The sequence below is a fragment of the Hipposideros armiger genome, unplaced genomic scaffold, assembly GCF_001890085.2.
Source record: "Hipposideros armiger isolate ML-2016 unplaced genomic scaffold, ASM189008v1 scaffold_3, whole genome shotgun sequence".
Classification (NCBI taxonomy): Eukaryota; Metazoa; Chordata; class Mammalia; order Chiroptera; family Hipposideridae; genus Hipposideros; species Hipposideros armiger.
Genome location: NW_017731353.1, coordinates 2,777,635 through 2,796,805, shown reverse-complemented (window position 1 = coordinate 2,796,805; position 19,171 = coordinate 2,777,635). Strand labels below are relative to the sequence as shown.

The 19,171-nt window shown below is 45.6% G+C and overlaps 1 protein-coding gene across 13 annotated transcripts in view; it reads right to left on the bottom strand.

The window, feature by feature from the left end:
- The window catches only part of SPTAN1 (spectrin alpha, non-erythrocytic 1), a 59,008-nt gene that overhangs the window by 34,769 nt on the left and 5,068 nt on the right, over positions 1-19,171 (bottom strand). For all 13 annotated transcript variants that reach the window (XM_019637554.1, XM_019637548.1, XM_019637568.1 and 10 more), the window contains 15 exons: positions 13,837-14,076; positions 11,740-11,865; positions 8,134-8,274; positions 7,627-7,773; positions 6,237-6,370; positions 5,924-6,068; positions 5,691-5,845; positions 4,947-5,082; positions 4,424-4,525; positions 3,462-3,599; positions 2,787-2,897; positions 1,695-1,772; positions 1,402-1,557; positions 980-1,184; positions 261-442 (listed from right to left, as the gene is read on the bottom strand). In XM_019637554.1, coding sequence (XP_019493099.1) covers positions 261-442; positions 980-1,184; positions 1,402-1,557; positions 1,695-1,772; positions 2,787-2,897; positions 3,462-3,599; positions 4,424-4,525; positions 4,947-5,082; positions 5,691-5,845; positions 5,924-6,068; positions 6,237-6,370; positions 7,627-7,773; positions 8,134-8,274; positions 11,740-11,865; positions 13,837-14,076 — 2,196 coding nt within the window. The remainder of the gene's footprint in view (positions 1-260; positions 443-979; positions 1,185-1,401; positions 1,558-1,694; positions 1,773-2,786; positions 2,898-3,461; positions 3,600-4,423; positions 4,526-4,946; positions 5,083-5,690; positions 5,846-5,923; positions 6,069-6,236; positions 6,371-7,626; positions 7,774-8,133; positions 8,275-11,739; positions 11,866-13,836; positions 14,077-19,171) is intronic.

The window sequence follows — 19,171 nt, the reverse complement described above, 5'->3', positions numbered from 1 at the left end:
TCACAGAGGAGGAAAAATTAACATGGTTCTTTTCCCACCCGGAGGATATTCCTTTTGCCATCCCTTTCCCTCAGGCTGCTCTCTCAGAAAGCTCTGGGAGGAGACAGCGGAACTGGAGCAGCATCGTATGCAGCACAGGGGGCTGGCTAAGAAAATCAACACATCTCACCCTTCCCCAGACCAGTCTGCTCTCGAATTACTTGCCGAATGCACGGCAATGGTTTCTGCACACTGGCCCAGCGGTGCCCGGCTCCCCCTACCTGGTGGGCAGCCACGTCAGCCTCCAGTAGGGCGTGTTTCTTCTGCAGGTTCTGCACACTGGTGAGATCCTTGCCGTAATCATCCGAAGCCAGGTGACCCTCCACTTCATACAGCCACAGCTCAATATCCTCTACGTTGCGATTGAACTGCTGCTGCTGGTTAGCCTCACGGAGCTTTATTCCTAGTCAGAGAGGCACGGCAGATTTTCTGTTTGCTATCTCCTCCCACCAATCCCGCTCATGCGCGGTGGTATCTTAGTGAAGGACTATGGGTCTGGGTTGTAGCTCCTGCTTCACCTCTAACACAAAGGTCAAGAAAATAAATCGCAACCTCTGCTCTACCTTCTAGATGCTGACTTAGAAGTTGTTTAAAAAGCATTCTAACCCCCAATCAGGGCCCTTGAGAATTATTAAGAACTGAGGATTGGTAAATGCCCTTAGCTCATAGCCGATTTTTAGCAATGAGGCCCAATTCAGTCAGGGCCCAATGGCCACGTCATCCCCTTCCCACTCAGGCTCCCCCACCAACCAGCATGCTCACCCACCTTTACCAAATTAGCAAAGCGCCAAGAACCCAAGTCCTACACAGAAATGAGCCCGAATGCCCAAGGCCATCCACCTCACCCTCCTAGGTGGCATATGTCCCTAAGACACTTAACCAGGAAGGAGTTAACTCCCTCAACGTTCCTATCACAATCCAGTGAAGCATTTTCTCTCACCTTTCAGTTCAGTGGCCTCCAGTAGCTTCTTCCACAAACTGATGACCTCATTCATGCGAGCCGCCACTTCCTCCTTGGCGTAGTGATTGACGTCAATCAGCTTCTGCCCAGCTTTCTCCAGGGCATCAATGCGGCTCTGGTTTGCCGAGAGCTCAGCCTCAAAAGCCTGATGCTTCTGGACTTTACCCTGTAGATTGGATGGGTCCTGCCAATAAAAGGGAGAAGGCGGTTCTATCTTGAACCTGAGTATGTAACCTCCCATTGATTCCATACTCCTCTTTATGAATGGGTGTACACAATGGTCAGCTTACGTTAAAACAGTGGGAGTTTTGGAATTCCCCATTTCTTTCTTTAGCTACATTTGTGGAGCTGTGTTTAGCTCACTAACCCAGTGCGCCATGGCAATGCTAACAGTACTTTACTTTATAAGCTTCATCTGTGGCAGTTTTCATCTTCTCGTTGACCCAACTCTTGAGCTCATCGGAATCACGGAAAAACTGTTGCAAGTGGAAGGAATCGGCCAGCTGGGCCCGGCGATACATGGCTCTCTCATGAAGGGCATTGCGGCGGCTCAGCAGCTGGAAGCCAAGGATCCACGTAAGCCTCCAGTCCTTACTCCCCCAAAGATTTCCAGCCCAAGAGGCTACATCGCAACATGTCTCAGAACGGACACCCACGCACAGAAGGAAGGCACAGAAAGAACCCAGGCACTTACAGCATCTCGGCGAGTAGCCACGTCTTCCATGGCGTAGTGGTTGTTTTGAATTAGCTTGGTTGCAAATTCATCTAGGGCCTAGGAAGGAAGAAGGGTCCATCACTGTAAGCAGACTATTTCACAGCTGGCCCCCAGGGAAAAGTCACTGCTGACCAGGTCACAAGACACTCTATGCTTTAACATAGTTCAAGGCTTTCACTCTAAGGCTTGCTAAGACATTTATCCCCGAACTTCTGAACTGGTGCTTGATGTGACTGGTCAGAGGTAGGAATGTTATGCTGGCTCCAATCCAGACTGCAGGAGACGTTAGCTGCGGCATGAACAGGTGAAGGGCCTTCCAAGGCCTACAGCTAAGATCTGTTTCCAGGGCCGGCCGAGTGGCGCGATGGTTAAGAACTCGCTTGGGATGCCAGAGGGCCCCGGTTCGGATCCCACATATGAGGGCCAGTGACACTGCCCTCCACAGCTAAGATGCTGAACAACAGCTCAACCTGGAGCTGGGCTGCCATGAGTCGCCGGCGACGGCGTGGGCTGCAGTCCCTGTGGCAGTGGATTGCCATGGGCTACCGTGTGTGGCCAGCAGCCGCAGTGAGCGGCCGTCCAGAAGCCGGCGACTGATCTGCCTCGCCCGGGAAGAGAGCAATGCAATGATGGTGCCAACTTGGGCAGGTGAAGCAACATCCTCCACAACTAGATTGAAGAACAAAACGACAGCAACTTGTCTGTTCCCCTTTCCCCAATTCCCCAGCACTGTTCCCATCCCCCCAATTCCCCAATAAAAATCTTAAAAAAAAAAAGATCTGTTTCCAACGGCAAAGACACTACAGTAATTCTTTTTCCCCCTTATATTGATTCTTAACTACTGTTAGTAAATCTCAATTTGGAGGTTTACATTAGGAAAATGCTTTCATTCTATAGTTGTGTTGTCTCCTCCATGATGGCAGCATCACTGCCAAAGACTTTAGGCAGCCACAGGACTACCTTTCACACAGATCCCTCACCAAATCTGTTCAGAAAACTTTCAGGAAAAAAAAGAGACTTCTGGCTGTCTGAGGAGCGCCTGAAGGCACCGATGACAAGAAGGGTTCTTACTGTGATCTTTTCCTCCTGGGCGCTGAGGGATTTCTCAAAGTCCTCGTGCTTCTTGAGAAGCGCTTCCACGCTATCTAAGGAATCTCCCAAGTCTTCGTTCAACAGGAAAGCCTGACAAAAGGAAATAAAGTGTTCAGAATGACATCCTCTTCCTTTCGTCTTTTTTTTCTCCTTTGATCTCTTAAGGCTGGAAAGCAAAGGATATTTCGGCCAAAATACAAAAAGGAAAGAGATTCTTTGACTATTAAACTTCTAAGATCTCTTGTGGAAAGCCTAGAGCCCTTTCTGATTCACTTAAAACTGTTCCAACAATAGTATGAAATCCTTGTTCCACATTTACTGACACTTTTTCAAACAGCTTTTGTTACTTCTATTAGATTTAGGATTATGCGTAATGCAAAGTTTTAAGGAAAAGTATCTCTTTAATAAAAAACAACTTTACACCATCGCACTCATGTGAAACTGGGGCCTTTTCTGAGGGCCTTGCGATCTCAGCAGCGGGGAGAAGCACTGGCAGAGGGGACAGAGGCTGGCCCGGCTTCCCCTCCTTGCTGGATTCAGAACTGAGATGGCAATGATTTCTACCCCCAATAAGCCAGCTGAGAAACAGATGAAACAGAAACAAAGTTGTTTTGCTCACCCAGTTGGCTAGATTTCTGCTCACAAGTTACCTACCTCTTGTTTGCTCATCCAGTTGTCCACCTGCTCGGTGTCGCGGTAGAAGAGCTGCAGGTCCATGCACTGCTCGTACTGCTGCCTGCGCAGCTCCCACAGCTCTAGGAGGGCGGCTCGTTCCTCAGACAGAACCGTCAGCTTGGAGGGAGAGGAAACAGAAGGCAGGCGGAAATGTCAGTCCTGAGGCCCCTCCAGGTGCTCTCCAGTCTAAAGGCTGCCCCAGAATTTTGAACCCGTGTGCTAATCTCCAGGCCTCTCTTCTGATACCCAAAAGGGGGAGAATCGCCTCCACTTGTACACGTCACCCAAGTCAGGAGAAATCTCACGAGTCCTGAGCAGCTTGTATGTTCAGGCTGAATACAGAGGGTCGGCCCTGTTCTAATCAATCTAGAATTAATTTATTGCCACCTTATCACAAACGATTTCAGGTAAAAATGCTAAGGAAACTCCTAGGCAGAAGAAAATGGTCTTCTAAAAGTGAGGCCGTATACATGGCGTAGGAACTCTGAATGGAGAAATGTGCATTGATTGGGGACTCCATAAAATATGTGAAATAATTCATGAATGCCCCAGGCACAATTTGTAGGTTCCAAAGTTAATGACGACACAGTCATGAAATATCTCCTTTTAGTCTATATAATTTCAAAATATACCCTTATCTAATGTTCCTCAAGCAACTTTATACTCAAAGATGCTTTGAAAATTATATACACATTAATTTGATAAAAATTTGTTTCCTCTTGGCTCCAACTACTAATGCAGGACTCACTTTCTGCCATCTCCTTTACGCAGGAAATGCATTAGGTAGCCATAGTGTACATACTCTGTAGAAGCTACTCCTTCATTTCTGGGAGGATCCCTAATTTTTATCCTACCTCACGGCGAATGCAATGTCGGGACATTTAAGGATGGATAACAGTTTTCAGAGACATTTAGTAAAAGGCTCTTTGCTCCTCGCTTACCTTCTCCCTCACTTCATCTGAGGCGTAATGACCAGCAGTAAGCAGGGCCTGTCCAGATTCATCTGCAGACTTAAAGCTATCTTCATGGGCATCAATTTCACCCTAAGGGGGAAAAGGCACAATTTATGCCCAGATCGTGTAAAAGAAAAATAAGTTGTTGAATTTCAAATAATTGTTATAAGTCAGAATATCTCATCTAGAATGAAGAAGAGAATGAAAGATAAGGCCAGGTTTCCTAAAACCAGTCGAGGCCGTCAAACACGAGCAGCACTTAGAAGTCTGTTTCCTACTGGCTTTTCATGGCACCCGTCAAACTCTGTGAAGTTTCCATACAATCACAGGGTCTGAGCGCTCTGTCCTCCGTCCCATTGGTCTGTCTTCCTTGCGCCAAATAGATCTGTTTACTATGATTTTGGTACCTGGTGTGGGAACTACCCCTGAACAGTTTCAACCACTCCGACTACAAGTGCTCCCCTGTTGCCTTACATGCTCACATCTTTACTACTAGATTTTGACACATCACCTTGTGCTCCTGATGCCTGTCCAGAAGGGCTTCCGCACCGGCCACGTCACTGGCAAGCTCGTCTGCATTGATGAGGGCTTTCATCTCAGTCACCCAGCTGGTGAGGTCACGGAAGTCGGCGAGGAAGCGCTGAAGCCTACGGAAAAGCGGAGAAGGCATTAGCTGTTTCCAGTGGAGTCCCCGGATGGAAAATGCCTCCCTAAAGCTTCAAATTCTGTGTACTCAAAAGTCGAACAAACCACACAAACTCTGTGGACTCCTTCTATCCAAAGGAAAGCAAGAGAAGACTGAAGTCAGTCTTTTAAAACTTAGGTTCTGTCCATCACTATCATTCCCCAGTCTTGTCCCTCACTTTCAACTTCCTTGTCATTTCCAAGTTCAACCCATAGTTAGTAAGGCATCCTTTCCCTTTCCAACCCTGAGTCACTCAGTTTTAACAGGATATTTCACATGATGCTCACACCACTAAGGACTATTGGTCGTAACACAGTGGTATAGGATGAAAGAAAGATATTTATGAAGTTATAAATACTATGTGTGTATACACATGCACACTATGAAAGTGTCAGTCTCCAAACCCATACAACAAAGGTAGGAAAAAGTCATCTGCATTTTCTGGGTAGAGGAAACCTGGCAGGGTATCCAGCAGCTCTCAGCATATAGGACTGACCCTTCACCTGCCTTCCTCTCTTCTCTAAGAAGCCCAGCGACACGGGATGCTCAGCACCGGAAGGTTATTCCTACCTGTATGAGTCATTGAGGCGTGCGTGTCTCTCCGCTGCCAGAGTGCGGATCTGCTCCCAGTTTGTAATCAGCTCCTCTCGCTTCACTTGAATCTGAGTGGCACTCAGAGGGTGTGACTGCTGCAGGCGGTCAGCCTCGGCACACAGGGCTTTGACCTAGAAACCCACACTGTCAGAACCACTCTCCTGATCCTTGGTAACCGATTTATAGAATCAGCTGCTTTCAAAACCCACCTTGTCCTCTAATGCAGCCAGATCTCTCTCCAAACCCTCGTGCTTCCGAAGCAGAGCCTGAACACTGGCCAGGTCCCGGCCAAAATCGTCAGAGGCCATTAACTGCTCCTTTTCCTTAATCCAGCTGATGGTCTCGTCCACATCCCTATAGAATAAAAGCTCCAGTTAACCCAGAGTTAGGACGGCCGTCTAAAACTGGGAGCTGCACACTGGGCCAAGGCCCAGTCAGCTCCAGACACTGATGAGCACAGGCCATACACTTGACCACTCTCGGTAGCGGCCCATTCCCAGGAGCCCCCGCCGGGTCTGGTACCTGTTAAAGCGCTGAACCTCAGCTGCCCCAAAGAGCTTCCCCTGTCGCTGAAGAGCCAGTCCCTTCAGCCGCTGCCAGGCTGCGTTCACCTCGTCCTGCTTGGTCTTGATTAGCTCCTCCTCAGGGTGCTGCTCCTGCACAGGAGAGTATGAGACTGGCCCTGGCCCACTATCCCTGGCTCCTCCAACTGGTCACCGGGGGCTGGCTCCCCAAAGGAGCCACTTCAGCAAACCTCCCATCATTCGAAAGAAGCAGTGTTTTTCTGGGTAGACCAAATGAAGCTCATTCAGAAAGAGCCCTTATTTCCTCTTATATGGGAGGGGTGAGCCATTATCTGTCCCTTAGAGATGGGTGGTGAGTGTATGGAGTAGTGTGTGCACCAGCCGCAAACCTGTGTGTTGACAAACACTTCAGCTGCCACTTTGTAGCCGCTTCATCAGTGTGCCCACCTCTGCCCCAGAGGCTTGAAAACTTGGTATTTCAAATTCACAAAACCATTCACATTACTGCACATAAACATGGTTCTCAGGGTTTATTCCTGACCCACCACCAACCACATTTTTGTTTTGTTTTAATAAATGTAATGGGTCAAGTAATAAGGTGGATGGAGCACGTCACGGTTCTGGTGTCCAGTTGTGAGACCCTGGGCTCGGCCTGTTGCTCTCAGCACACGGTGGGCTGGCCCAGGATTCAGGGTAGCACCTCTGGCCCTGGAAGGGTGACGTGTTTCTGAGGGACACTGGTTCTTCCTTCGCTTCATGACTAATCAGGAAGGGAGCAAGTAGCAGGCCTGACGCAAATCCATACATTTCCAATCTGTACCCCCCAAGTCAAATTTCCCTAAAAGCAACAACTGTCTATAGTTCCTCCTACTTGATGTCTTTGGAGCACTCTGACCCCTGCAGTGGAAGGTGAGGATAAGGAAGCAGCTTACAGCACTGCACATGTAGGCAATGGGGAAGGGCTGCGTCACTCCCCTCTGAATGGCTCCACAGCTCAATGGAGAGCCCAGGAAGAGCAATCAGGCCTCAGTGGACGCCTGCCAACCCTCAGAAGCATTCACCACCACACCCTCATCTGAGAAATCCCGACACCCAGCTCCAGCAGCCAATAAAAGCTGTACCGAGCCCTACTTGAAAGTGGGTGGAGGAAACAGATCAAATGAACTCTGCCCTTCCTGCCGTTGACCACAGGTTTAAAAAGCACTTTCTAATTTAGGAATAATCAGTGTTGCTGCCTTGCTTAGCTCTGAACTTTAAAACTCTTAGAAATGCTTGCCACGACTTCCTCACTCAGGAATTAGGGAACCGATCATCAAAATATTCTTCTGAAAACACTGGACAGTAAATACAATGCTGTTGTGAGAAGCACAAAGCATTTTGCTATTTACCTGAATGAGTTTGGCAGCAAACTGGTTCACTTCATTAACTCTTTCTTCATGGGCAGCCATATCTGTTTGAAACTCTTCAAATTTCTTCTGTAAAACCTCCACGTGCTCCAGGTCCTGGCCCAGCTCCTCAGAAGTCACGATTGCTTCCTATTCAGGGACCATAACAGAGCCGGAGTCACTGACCAACACTTGTTAACAATGGGCCCCCAGAACTCAGCATGAAATAGGCATGCTGGGATGGGCCGCGTGTGTCAGCTTCAGTGGATGCGGTTTTCTGTGTGGCTTGGGATTTTAGTTCCTCTCCTAGTTAAAAAAGGTTGAGCTGATGGCATTTCGGTCTCAGAGATGCCAAGTGTCAGAGTTACAGACAGAATGCACCAGAGCGCAGCTGAAGACACAGCAGTCTCACTGCCACGCCTGTGAACACGGGCTCTCGAATGCAGATGGGGGACCTCCCCCATTTCTTCCCGGAGTCTTACCTAGCAAACCTCCCTTCGCAAAACATACCTTGTCATTGATCCAGTCCATCACGTCCTCACATTCGCGTAAGTACTGCACCAGCTTCTGGGCCTGTAGCAGTTTGACTCCCTTCTCCCGCATCTTCTCCAAAAGTAATTCCCACTGGCGGTGCAGCTCCAGCAAACGAGTCTGGAGGTGAACAGTCAACCCTACGTGTTACAGCCGTTTCTATGGGATCTGGCTCTTTCGGAGACTTCCGACGAGTCAGAAACCTCATGGAGCTCTGAACAAGACTTTAAAAAAGAGAACCCCTAAACTCAGAGGAAATCGGAAACTTAAGTGAGAACAGGAACAAGAGTACACTTCATGGTGGTTTGGTAGGTCTGAGAATAAATACAAAATAACTGACTTTTCATAGGTAGATTTATTCTAGTTACTTCAGGGAATGAATTATTATTAAAGATCAATTACTGATTTTATATTATTTGTAAGTAGTTAATGTTACTAGTTGGTATTTATTGTTAAATTATTAAAGTGGGGTTCCTAGGTCAGAAGATTATTGGGGAAGGAATATGAGGAATTAATGTGGAACTCCAGTAGGAATTACTAAAGGGTAATGCTGAATTCATGGAGGTGAAGGGAAAGAAACAAAACAAGAGGTCCTGTAGACACCAGAAATGTAAAGAAATGTGAAAAGGCAGAAGTAAACAGGACAACCTGAGTATAAAAGTAGAAAAGCTGGGGTTCTGAAACGTAAACAGCTATCAAAAATGATTCTTGGCAGAAAAAGTTTTGGAGCTTCTATGAAAAGAGTTGATGGTAATCTCAGGTTAGGTTTATTTCAAGCTTCACCCAAGTGGCAGCCACAGGCCCAAACATGTTCACGTTCCCAGCATCTTTGGGTTCTCATAGCACAGTCCTGGTAAGGACTTGTCAAGAACAGGGGGAAACTGATCATCAATTCAAGCTTAGGTGATGCGCTCTCGTATTCTAGTCCAATCTCAATGCAGTGATTATGCCTACCCAAGATACTGGGAGTTTCTGTGTAACTCTGACAGACACAAGTAAAACAAACACAAAAGATTGAAATGCTAAGAGAAGAGAAGTCTGGGATCCACCCATCGTTGAGATGTCACTCTCAGCAAACTAAAAATGTGCAAGCCATGGGCTAGTCAACATGGGTGGATTCTCTTAGAAACGAGCTGGATGAAAGGAGAAAGCAGTGGGAGAAAAATAAAGCTCACACAACTCACTTCCACCACTACAATCACTTCCACCACTACAATCACTTCCGCCACTGATGGTTAAAACTGGAGCCCACCATTGGGAAGGAAGTAAAGGCATTCCAAGGCAAAGGGGAAAGGCAACCCACAGCAACTCAATACTCCACCTACTCGAATGTGGGACCCGATGTGGGTGGCGGTGACTATGGGGCGCCACGCCGTCCGGTACGGTGTGAAAGTCTAAACCAGTGACAGACAGGTTATCCAGGACACAGACAGTCTCTGCACCCCACCCACCCACCTCCTCCATGTTAACCCTGCCTGCCAAACTAAGTCACTGAGTTGGGGCCAGATAATGACCAAACCAGAATCACCATGGGAACCATGTGCATGAAATAACGAAATGAGAGCCCTTTGCCCAAATTAAAAATAAGTCCACAGAAGACTAAAAAACCCCTCATCCTCAGGTTGACTGTCAATTTCTCACCAATTTCATCTCCACACCCTCAGTGAAGAACCAGGGCCAGGCCTGTTCCAGCAATGAACACTTTCCCATTCCTGGGATGTCTGGTCTATGTGGAGTCCAGCTTCACAAGCTTTCTATTGTTTGAGACTGTGAGTGGGCAGAGAGGCTGGGGCACGTAAGAAACACACCGGAGCTGACAGGGTGGAGGAGAAACCCTGGCTGTGTGACTCAGGTGGATTTCTCAACAGGGGCATAAGCGGGCAGCTGGAGCTCCCAGGGAAGTGCCGATAGAAGCTGTGTTTCCAGAGCAAGTGGGGCTGCTCTGTAGTGGTACAGCCAGGTGGCAGATGGGGAACTGGAGAAAGGGATCAACTGATCAACAGAAATGAAATACAGGCTGGAAAAATAAAGCAAATACTTGTGGTGAGAGAAGAGTGGACTGAAATTCCAGTTCTGTTCCCTATTAGCTGTATGAATGTGGGCAAGTTACTCCAGTTTCTCTGTGCTTGTTCTACCCGGCTTTACTATGGGGATAATGGCTGCCTTGCAAGCTTATTGTGAAGATTACAGATAATGTATGCGAAATTCCCAGCAAGGTATTCTTTGCACATAAATAGCTACTCCATAAATAGTAGCTAATCAAAGTTTTAGATGTCCCTCTAATTAGATCTCTAAACAGGAAGAAGGTATTTGCTAACAGACCTGTATGAAGTGAGCTTTGGGTCTCCCCCTTTCCCAGGTGAACTACTGAAGCCAAACACTTGATCTATTTCTCATGCTCTCCTCCTGTTACCTGTTACACTACTACAGAGCAGCCCCATTCACTCCGGGAAAACGACTTCTATCAAGGAAATAATAAGGCATGCTGATTTTATTTACTATAGTCTGTAATACAAAGTAGTAAGAAAACGGCAGATAAATATTTGTATTTAATTGCAGAGACACATATTACACCCAACAGGTTAAATGTAATTCAACAGTTGGTCATATGGCATTTAAAATTTACTTTTATTTCCTATTGCTAATCATGACTAGTACTAGTTAATAATAAGCTTAGGGATAATTACAAGTCTCTGATATGAGACTGCAGAGTGTATCAGCAGGACAGACAACCAGTATTTGTTGTTGAAAACCACCAGACCAGCACCTGAGGGAACAAAACCTCCACATTGTGGGGTGAAACAGTCCTAGCTGGGGCCTGGCTAAGACTGTCACTTTCATCTCAATCTTCAGGAATGCCTTGACAGGTAAAGGACTGGAAAGGCTGGTCCCACAGTGGAATGAGACTTTGGGTAACAAAGAACAAAACATGAAGACAGATATGAAGCAAATCAAGCTAAGTGTGCAAACCTCATCCTAAAGAGGCTTGTTAAAGAGAAAAATCCATGATTGCCCCGACTCCAATGACCCGGCACCAAAATGAGCCAGACCAAAGAGCATGAGGACTCCTGCTTTGAAGTGGGTCCTTTCACTTGGTCATTGACCAACAGATGCCCCAGGTCATCCCTTCCAGTGGGACCTTTAAGGGGCTTGCTGACTAGAGCTCGGTAAAGCCCCTCCCAGGGCAAGCCACCAGATCCAGAGAGCAAGTTTTCCAACAGAGAACCTTCTTTGTGTCCTAATCCCTCAATTCACCAGCTTCACTAATATGCCCTCCCCTCTAATTACCATCTGTAAATGTGCCGAGTTTAATTTACGCAAACTTCTTTAAAGTATAATCACACTGTAATTTGTTCTTCAAGAAGAATATTAATTTCCTGCATACAAAAGCTTGTTTATATTCATACTGAGCCATCATATTACAAAGGCAGGAAGTGGGTAGCTCCTTTAGGCAACTTCATAAATTCTTTTCAAAAGCTAGGAGTCTTTTTAGGAACCCACATTTGCATGTTAGCATTAATCCACATTTCTCTACCAACCAGATGAAGGCCATCCAGCCTTACCAGAGGCACTCCTCTTACTCACCCTTATGGTTTCAGATGCAAAATGCCCTTCTGAGATCATCAGGTTTCCAGTTTCATCCAGCTTAACAATGGCTCCTGAGTTGGCCTGCACCTCAGCTTCAAAGGCTTGATGCTTCTGAAGCTTGCCCTGTTGGTGGACCATGAAGTGAGTCACAGATGCAAGAGCACTCATCATTCTGTACCCTCATTTCCTCCCCTGTTGAATCCCACTCCCTCTGACTATGGACACAGCACTCAGCATCCCTCCCATCCCCGTACCTACTCGGTTACTCTCACTGCATCTATACTGACCCTCTAAAACAGCGGTTCTCAACCTTCCTAATGCCGCAACCCCTTAATACAGTTCCTCATGTGGTGACCCCAACCATAAAATTATTTTCGTTGCTACTCTATAACTGTAATTTTGCTACTGTTATGAATCGGAATGTAAGTATCTTTTTGTTTTCAGATGGTCTTAGGCAACCCCTGTGAAAGGGTCGTTCGACCCCCAAAGAGGTCGCGACCCACAGGTTGAGAACCGCTGCCTACAACCTTGGCCATTGAGGACCACCAGCTGTATAGACAGCAAAATGCTACAAAATATCCTAACGTTACTGTCAGTCAGGAAACTAGCCTGTTATGTGGACATCCAATCCTTTCTAGAAAAACAGAACCACACTGAGTTTTCTTAGCATGTAGTGTTTACCCTTGAATAATCCACCTACATTCACTCATGATATACCGTATTTTGCCATGTATAATGAATGCGCACCCACATTTTTGGCCCAAATTGTCCGGGGGAAAAAATTTTTCATTTTAACTTTTTAATTCAAATTTTTATTTGTTCACATTTAGGAACTTGTTTTTTGTATTATAAAAGAATTTTAGCATTTATTTTCTAACATATTATGGTACATGAAGTTTTATGTAACAAATAATTACAAAACACAAGAACAGATAAAAGGTACAAGAAATTTTACGTACTGGTAACAAATTTACAAACAATATCTACGCATCAAAGAAGGCCAAGAACTCATTATTGCAAGTTCGTCATAAGTTCAACAAAACTGATCATCCACATTCCAGAGTACTGTTTTGCATATGGATATCGCTATTGATTTCTAGAGTTACGTTTTTAACTCTTAAGCATAAACAATTAAAAACATTTATATAGATACGGAATTAGTATTACCCATGTACAATGCGCACCCTTATTTTTCCCTCACAAATTTGGGCAAAAAAGTACACATTATACACGGCAAAATTACGGTAATACATTTTTTAGCTTTAGAAGCTATACTCTTTGATTTGGTACATTCTATTTCTCAATACCTCTTTTTAATCAAGTTCTGCGCTGCGAGGGGGGCTGCCAGGCAGGGATGGTACCTAAACCAGTGTTCACCATTTTTTCATCTTAAATGACTTTGACACGTAGAGTAAAAGAACCATGGGCCCAACTACTGCTCTATTTGCCAAAAAGTCTTCACCAAAAACCAATGGGAAGAAAGGCTCTATCTTTTTTTTTAAACAGCTTTGCTGAGGTATAATTTACACCATAAAATTAACGTGTCTTGTGTATAACTTAGTGATTTTTAAAGGCTTTGTGTTTGATAAGACTTACTACTGAGTTGCTAAAAGAGCCTCCTAACTATGATTTTTCACCAGCAATAACACTGTGAGGACGCTTTTCTCAAAAAACATAATTCCAATGGTTGCAAGGCAATGGTTTGCGAACCATCAGCTTAAAGCATCCAGACAAGATAAATTAAAACCCGCAAGATGCCTCCTTCACCCTCACTAATAAATACACTCAGGGCTTTGCAGGATAGTGAGCTAGTCCTACATTCTTCTTGCTGCCTAGTCGCTCAAGGTCATAATTAAATGACTTTCCTTGCTTAATTTTTCTTTTTTTTTGTTTTTAGCTCAGCCATCCTGCCACCTGTTGGCAGCTCAGCAGCAGCTCAGCTAGGGCCGGGACTCGAACCGCTCTTGCTCAGAGCTCACACTCTTGAGTGAGTTCTTAACCAACTGAGCCACTCAGCCTGCCCCTCCTTAATTTTTTAGCAAAAACATTTGAGCTCTTGAATTTGGGCACGAAGCTTGGGGGGCTGACACGCACCTGCAGGTTGGTTGGGTCTTTGTAGTTCTCATCGGAGGCAATCTGAAGCTTCTCCAGAATCCATTTCTCCAGCTCCTCAGCATCTCTCTGGAAAAACTGGAATCGATAGGAATCTTCAAGCTTCTGGCGCCGAAGGGTGGAGAGCTCCTTGAAGCGGTGGTATCTATCAAGGACCTGCTGCCGCCTCTCCTGGATGTCCTCCGCTGTTTCCAGCACTTTGACCCCACTAGGGTCCATTTTCTGAAAAGACAGAACGCCCAGAGATCAGCACCAGACACCAAAACAGACTTAATGGAATCAGCCTCTACACAGGAAAGAAAGGAAAGAATTACCTGGCAGCCCTAGCAAATGAATCGAGGAGGTAGACCTCAAGATTCAACAACAAAGCTGGATCCTACTGCTTTGTTAGCAATACCTGCTGACGTGGGTCCCTCAGAGGGCCTAACCAACATGGCAATGAAACCAAGTGGAAAATGTGAATAGAATTATGGTTTATACTGTCAAGTTCACAAGAGTTTTGAGAATTCAAAGGCAACGCCGACATTGGTACTCAAGGAATTATTGAGAAATCCATTCCAAAGTCCTTTCATCTGGTCTGCGCATTTCATTATGTGTGGAGATTAGATAGAAGCTACTCTTACACAAGTCAACTTTTCTATCTTTCTAGATCTCAGCCTATTATTCAACGAAGAAAAGGGAATGATTATGAAGTAACTGAATCCTTAATATCAGTTACCAATAGAATTTTCCTAGTCAAAGTAGCTGATTTCTCAGTTACCCCAAAAAGTCAACTCTACAAGTCTTCTTCAGGCTACCAGAGAGCCCAGGCAACAATCAAGCTTAGTTTCATCTGAATGTGCACAATTTAAAGAAAATCACAGTGTATCTTACACACACAAAAAAAAGCGTAAAGATTTATCCTACTTTCCACCTCCCTGTTATTTGGGAAAGCAAGGAGGCTATACAACCTCAGCATCAATGTCAAGTTCACCACAAATGCAGCTAACTGGGTAGGAGGTACTTCCCCATCACATTCAATCTGCGCCTCAACTTTAAACCCTCAGATCACCAAATTTTAATGTCCAAAAGAAAACTTGACCTACTTAGGAAAGACCCCAGGATATGCCACCTGCTCTTATCAGGAATAAGCCATTTCATCCTTTAACCAAGGAAGGACCACAGAAGGAAGCAGGTACAGATTAATGACAAAGAGCTTCTAAATTTGTCTGTAACACATGACCTTGCACGAGCCACCTTCCCTCTCTATGCCTCAATTTCCCCAAGTGACTAAAAATGGCAGGTGAAAATGAGATGGTCGCAAGACCCTTCAAATTTTAAAATTACAGTAGTCCTACAGAGAAGATTCTGAGATTTGGTAAAGAAGCAGACCAGAGTAGTTTGTAGTCGCTCCAGCTCTCATTCTGTAATTTATACAAGGCATAAAAGCTGTGTTACCCGGGAAACATTTAAGGGCCTTCCCAATTAGCCTGGCCCAGCCACTCAGAAAGGATAAGCAGGCTCAGTATTAGGCCTGCGAGTGGGTCAAGATGCTCCCCATCCTCACGTCCAGCTATGAGATATACACCACTGGTGAGAACTGGGCCAGGCCCACCTTTCTAGCTCTTTAGGGATTAAAGCAGCTCCCAGAGGTGGTGAGAAAGCATTGTCTGCACTGATCAATTCTGAGGAGCACCTTTCTACAAAGAGACTGGCTTCCTAGGAAAGAGACCACAGGCGATTTTAGCCATAACCCCATTCTTCCAAATTATTCTCCATGTATTAACCAGTTATTTTGTTGTGTTGTTTTTCTCCCACAAAGTCCGATTTATTTAACTATAAAAAGAAACATCCTTTGTCACATCCCACCCATGCTTTAAAACCTTTAGGGCTCCTTTCTGAAAGAGCAAAGAACCCACCTCTTCTCGCAGGACCCTCCGATGCGGCCCAGCACACCTGACTGGTGTCATCTCTCACCCATGCCCCCCACCTCTTGGCATACAGAAATATTCTTTCTCCTCCCAAACACATGATTCTCTTTAAAGACTCCAAGCCATGTGCACAGACTTCCTTTGCCTAGTGTTCTCTGTCTCTGCCTGGATAACTCCTATTTATATCTTGATACCCAGCTGAAATAAATAAGCTGCAGGATCTTGCCTCCATGCCCAGCTGTACTCAATACTCCCTCCTCTCCTCCTTTTCAGATTTAATCACGCTTTTCGGCAGATTTACAAAGTGCTTGTATATACTTCCCACAATGTCATTAGACCAAGGGATCTAATCTTTGGATCCTGATTTCTAGCACACAGGAGTCATTAAGAAATATTTGAATAATGATGGAGAGTATGTGCAGTCCTGAATTCATTTGTAAAAGGTGGGGAGAGAACTCAATAGTCCAACTAAGCTTCACTTTCCATAGAGTCGAGCCGGAATTCTATCCAGGTGAAAGAAAGTGAGATTCGTGACAAGAATTGCAACCAAGTTTGCACAGACTGAAGCTACACAACTAGGTGTCACCCTGAGGAACAAGTCTGGCTTACTAATCTTGGACTGGCCACAGGGCAGGATAATCTGAGAAGTCAGCTGCTCTTTTCACTCTGGTAGGGGGGACCACAGGGAAATCAAGTTCAGGAAGTCACCGTTTTGTTCCAGCAATAGGGTAACTGTGTTCGAAAAAAGTATTTTCTATTCTTAAAACGGACTCAGGAGAATCCTTAACCCCAAAAGCTGAGGGTAACCTTGAAAAACGAAGTGTCCGCTCATTGAGGAGTTTCTGCGGTAATACTGAATGACAAGGCAGTGCCAGCTTACAGTGCTGCCTGAAGGGAATCAGCCGCCGCTGGGGAAGGCTGGCTTCTGACAATGATCACCACTGTCACCAGCCACACTTACTAGACTGGACACCCGACTGCTCTCATTCACCTGCACTGTCTGCTCCAGCTGTATCGCACATCAAACTCCCTCACCAAGGCCAAGTAAAGGTCCTGGGCGGGGGCCACTTCCCAGCCCAGAAAGATCCCTCCAGCAGGGACGTTCTCTCGTCTCTCTCCCAACTCTACTGTTTCCGACCACACAAAGCCCTCCAAGTCTAAAGCGACCCTTGTCTTCTCGGAGTCCTAATCAGAAGTCCTCACTCCCCCTGTGCTCCTCTTTGAGCACCATCACATTCTGCCATGTAATTAGTGTTTTCTCCCTGTCATTTTTAGACGTTCCTTAGGGAATTAGAGTCTCCCAGGAACTATAAAAAAGACCTTCTCTTACTCTTCTTCTCTGACCACAGAACTCGGCACATATTAGAGTCAATTACATGCTAAACTTGGAAATAGAGAAACTGCTGTCACTTCACTGTTAAGTAGTCAGCAGACACAAGGTCACCTACTAAGCAAGTCGTAGAGTGACCTGGGGTGCTCGGTTCTCAGGCTAGCATGCACAAGCCAATGACTCCTAATGTGAATGGAGCTGACATAGTCTTTATGGATGCCTATGTGGTTATTCGTTAGTTCCTTTCACTACGTCTTATCTTTTATAATAAATCCCCCACTTTGGAGGGAAAAAAGGGAGACGGTATATTAATCATTAAAAAGTCTAAATTAGTTGTTGTTTTTTAAAGATTGAGTCTTCCTCAGTTAGTAAACAAGAAGGGTTAAGAATAATTTATATACTTCCTTTGTTCTCATCCCTCGGAAAACAGTCAAAATGGCAAAACGGCAGGAAATTGTGTCTAATCTGTTTACATACAAAATTTTCCTGTAAAGAAACTTTCCAAGGGAGGTGCAGTTATGTATGAAAATAACTACACGGCACATGAGTTCCTACAAGATGTCTAAGTCTATAGATTAATGCCGATGGTGCTTGTCCTCCTGCCCCTCATGTCACCGGATTCACTGCATTTCTAAAATCCTTTAGCTGCTCCAGAAATTTCTAAGCAATCACACTGGGACACAGTTCTTCATGATGAAAAAAAGAATCCCCAACATAATACTGCGAAGGTTCCACTTGAGCGCGTCCCCGTCTGAATCCCCCTTGCTGATCTGGCCCTACCAATCCAGGGAGACAGTCCAGCGAGGCCCTGCTGAAATTAACCAACCTAAAAGGCCCTCTTTGTCACCCCAGTGAAGCAGAACGAGTCAATTCTATACCAAGTGCTTTGGTCAGGCAATAATGGACTTTTCTTTCCTGCAGAAGATCAGCTGACGTCAGGAGGTGGGAGTTCTGCCAAGCCACAACTGGCTGTCTCTGGGGAGCTGGGCATCTGAAAGTCATCAATGCTCTCCCACTGTGTTCGGCATTCAGAATTTTCATTTGCATGATTCACAGGAGCCTAAGATTATCCCTTAAGAGTTTCCCCCAGGGCCGCAGAGTGGCTCAGTTGGTTAAGAGCTCACTCAAAGGTGCGAGCTCTGAGTAACAGGGTCACAGGTTCGATTCGCAGCCCGAGGTGAGCTGCCAACAGGTGGCAGGATGGCTCAGCTAAAAAAAAACAAAACAAAGTCCCCCCCCCCTTAATATGATATGGAGCTGTCTCTAGTTTATCTATACAAGTTCCAGTTTCTTTTCTCTCCTAAAATGGCCATTTCCATAGACTATATTAAACACAGGAAAAATTTTCATATTGCTAAGACCTAGTGCCACCCAAAGGTGCTCTAACCTGTCACCCAAAACTGTGAGACAGTAAGCAGGATTCCTTGGACTTTGCCTGTATGCACCACTTTCAGCCATGACTGCCCGAAATATGCAGCTGACTGATAAGGCAGGCTCCACAAAGAATGTTCCAGGCTGTTCCCAGCCTTAATGGGATTAACACCTCTGAAGAGCTAGAAAGGAGGGCTTTGGGAAAAGAGCCACTAAAAAACAATCTCCAGCCACACCAGCCTATCTGTCTAGTCCACTAACTGTCTAAAAACTGCACAGGAGCCACTTTCTAGGGCTGCACTCAACTGAATGCTTATCTGAAAGCAGCCAATCGGCCCTGATTTTGCCAGTCAAGTCTATGTACTCGAAGAACGAAGAAGGGGAAATGAAGAGCTGAATGTATTCTTTGTATGTTTAAGGACAGTTTCCCCTTTAAGGTAACCGAAGGAAAAGGTCATGTTTTTACAAAGACTGTTAGAGAAGGCTGAAGATGCAGGCTAGTTATAAATGCTGCAATGCAGCAGTCGAAACGCTGGCTGCATCATTCAGCAAGTCATGTGAACTGATCTCAGGGGATAACACAGGAATTACCACCATGTCCTCTATTGTAATAAATGAGAACTTGTCAGTTCTTACAATACTGCTAGATCTCTGGGAAGAAAGAACAGGGTCTAAAGCAGCGGTTCTCAACCTTCCTAATGCCGCG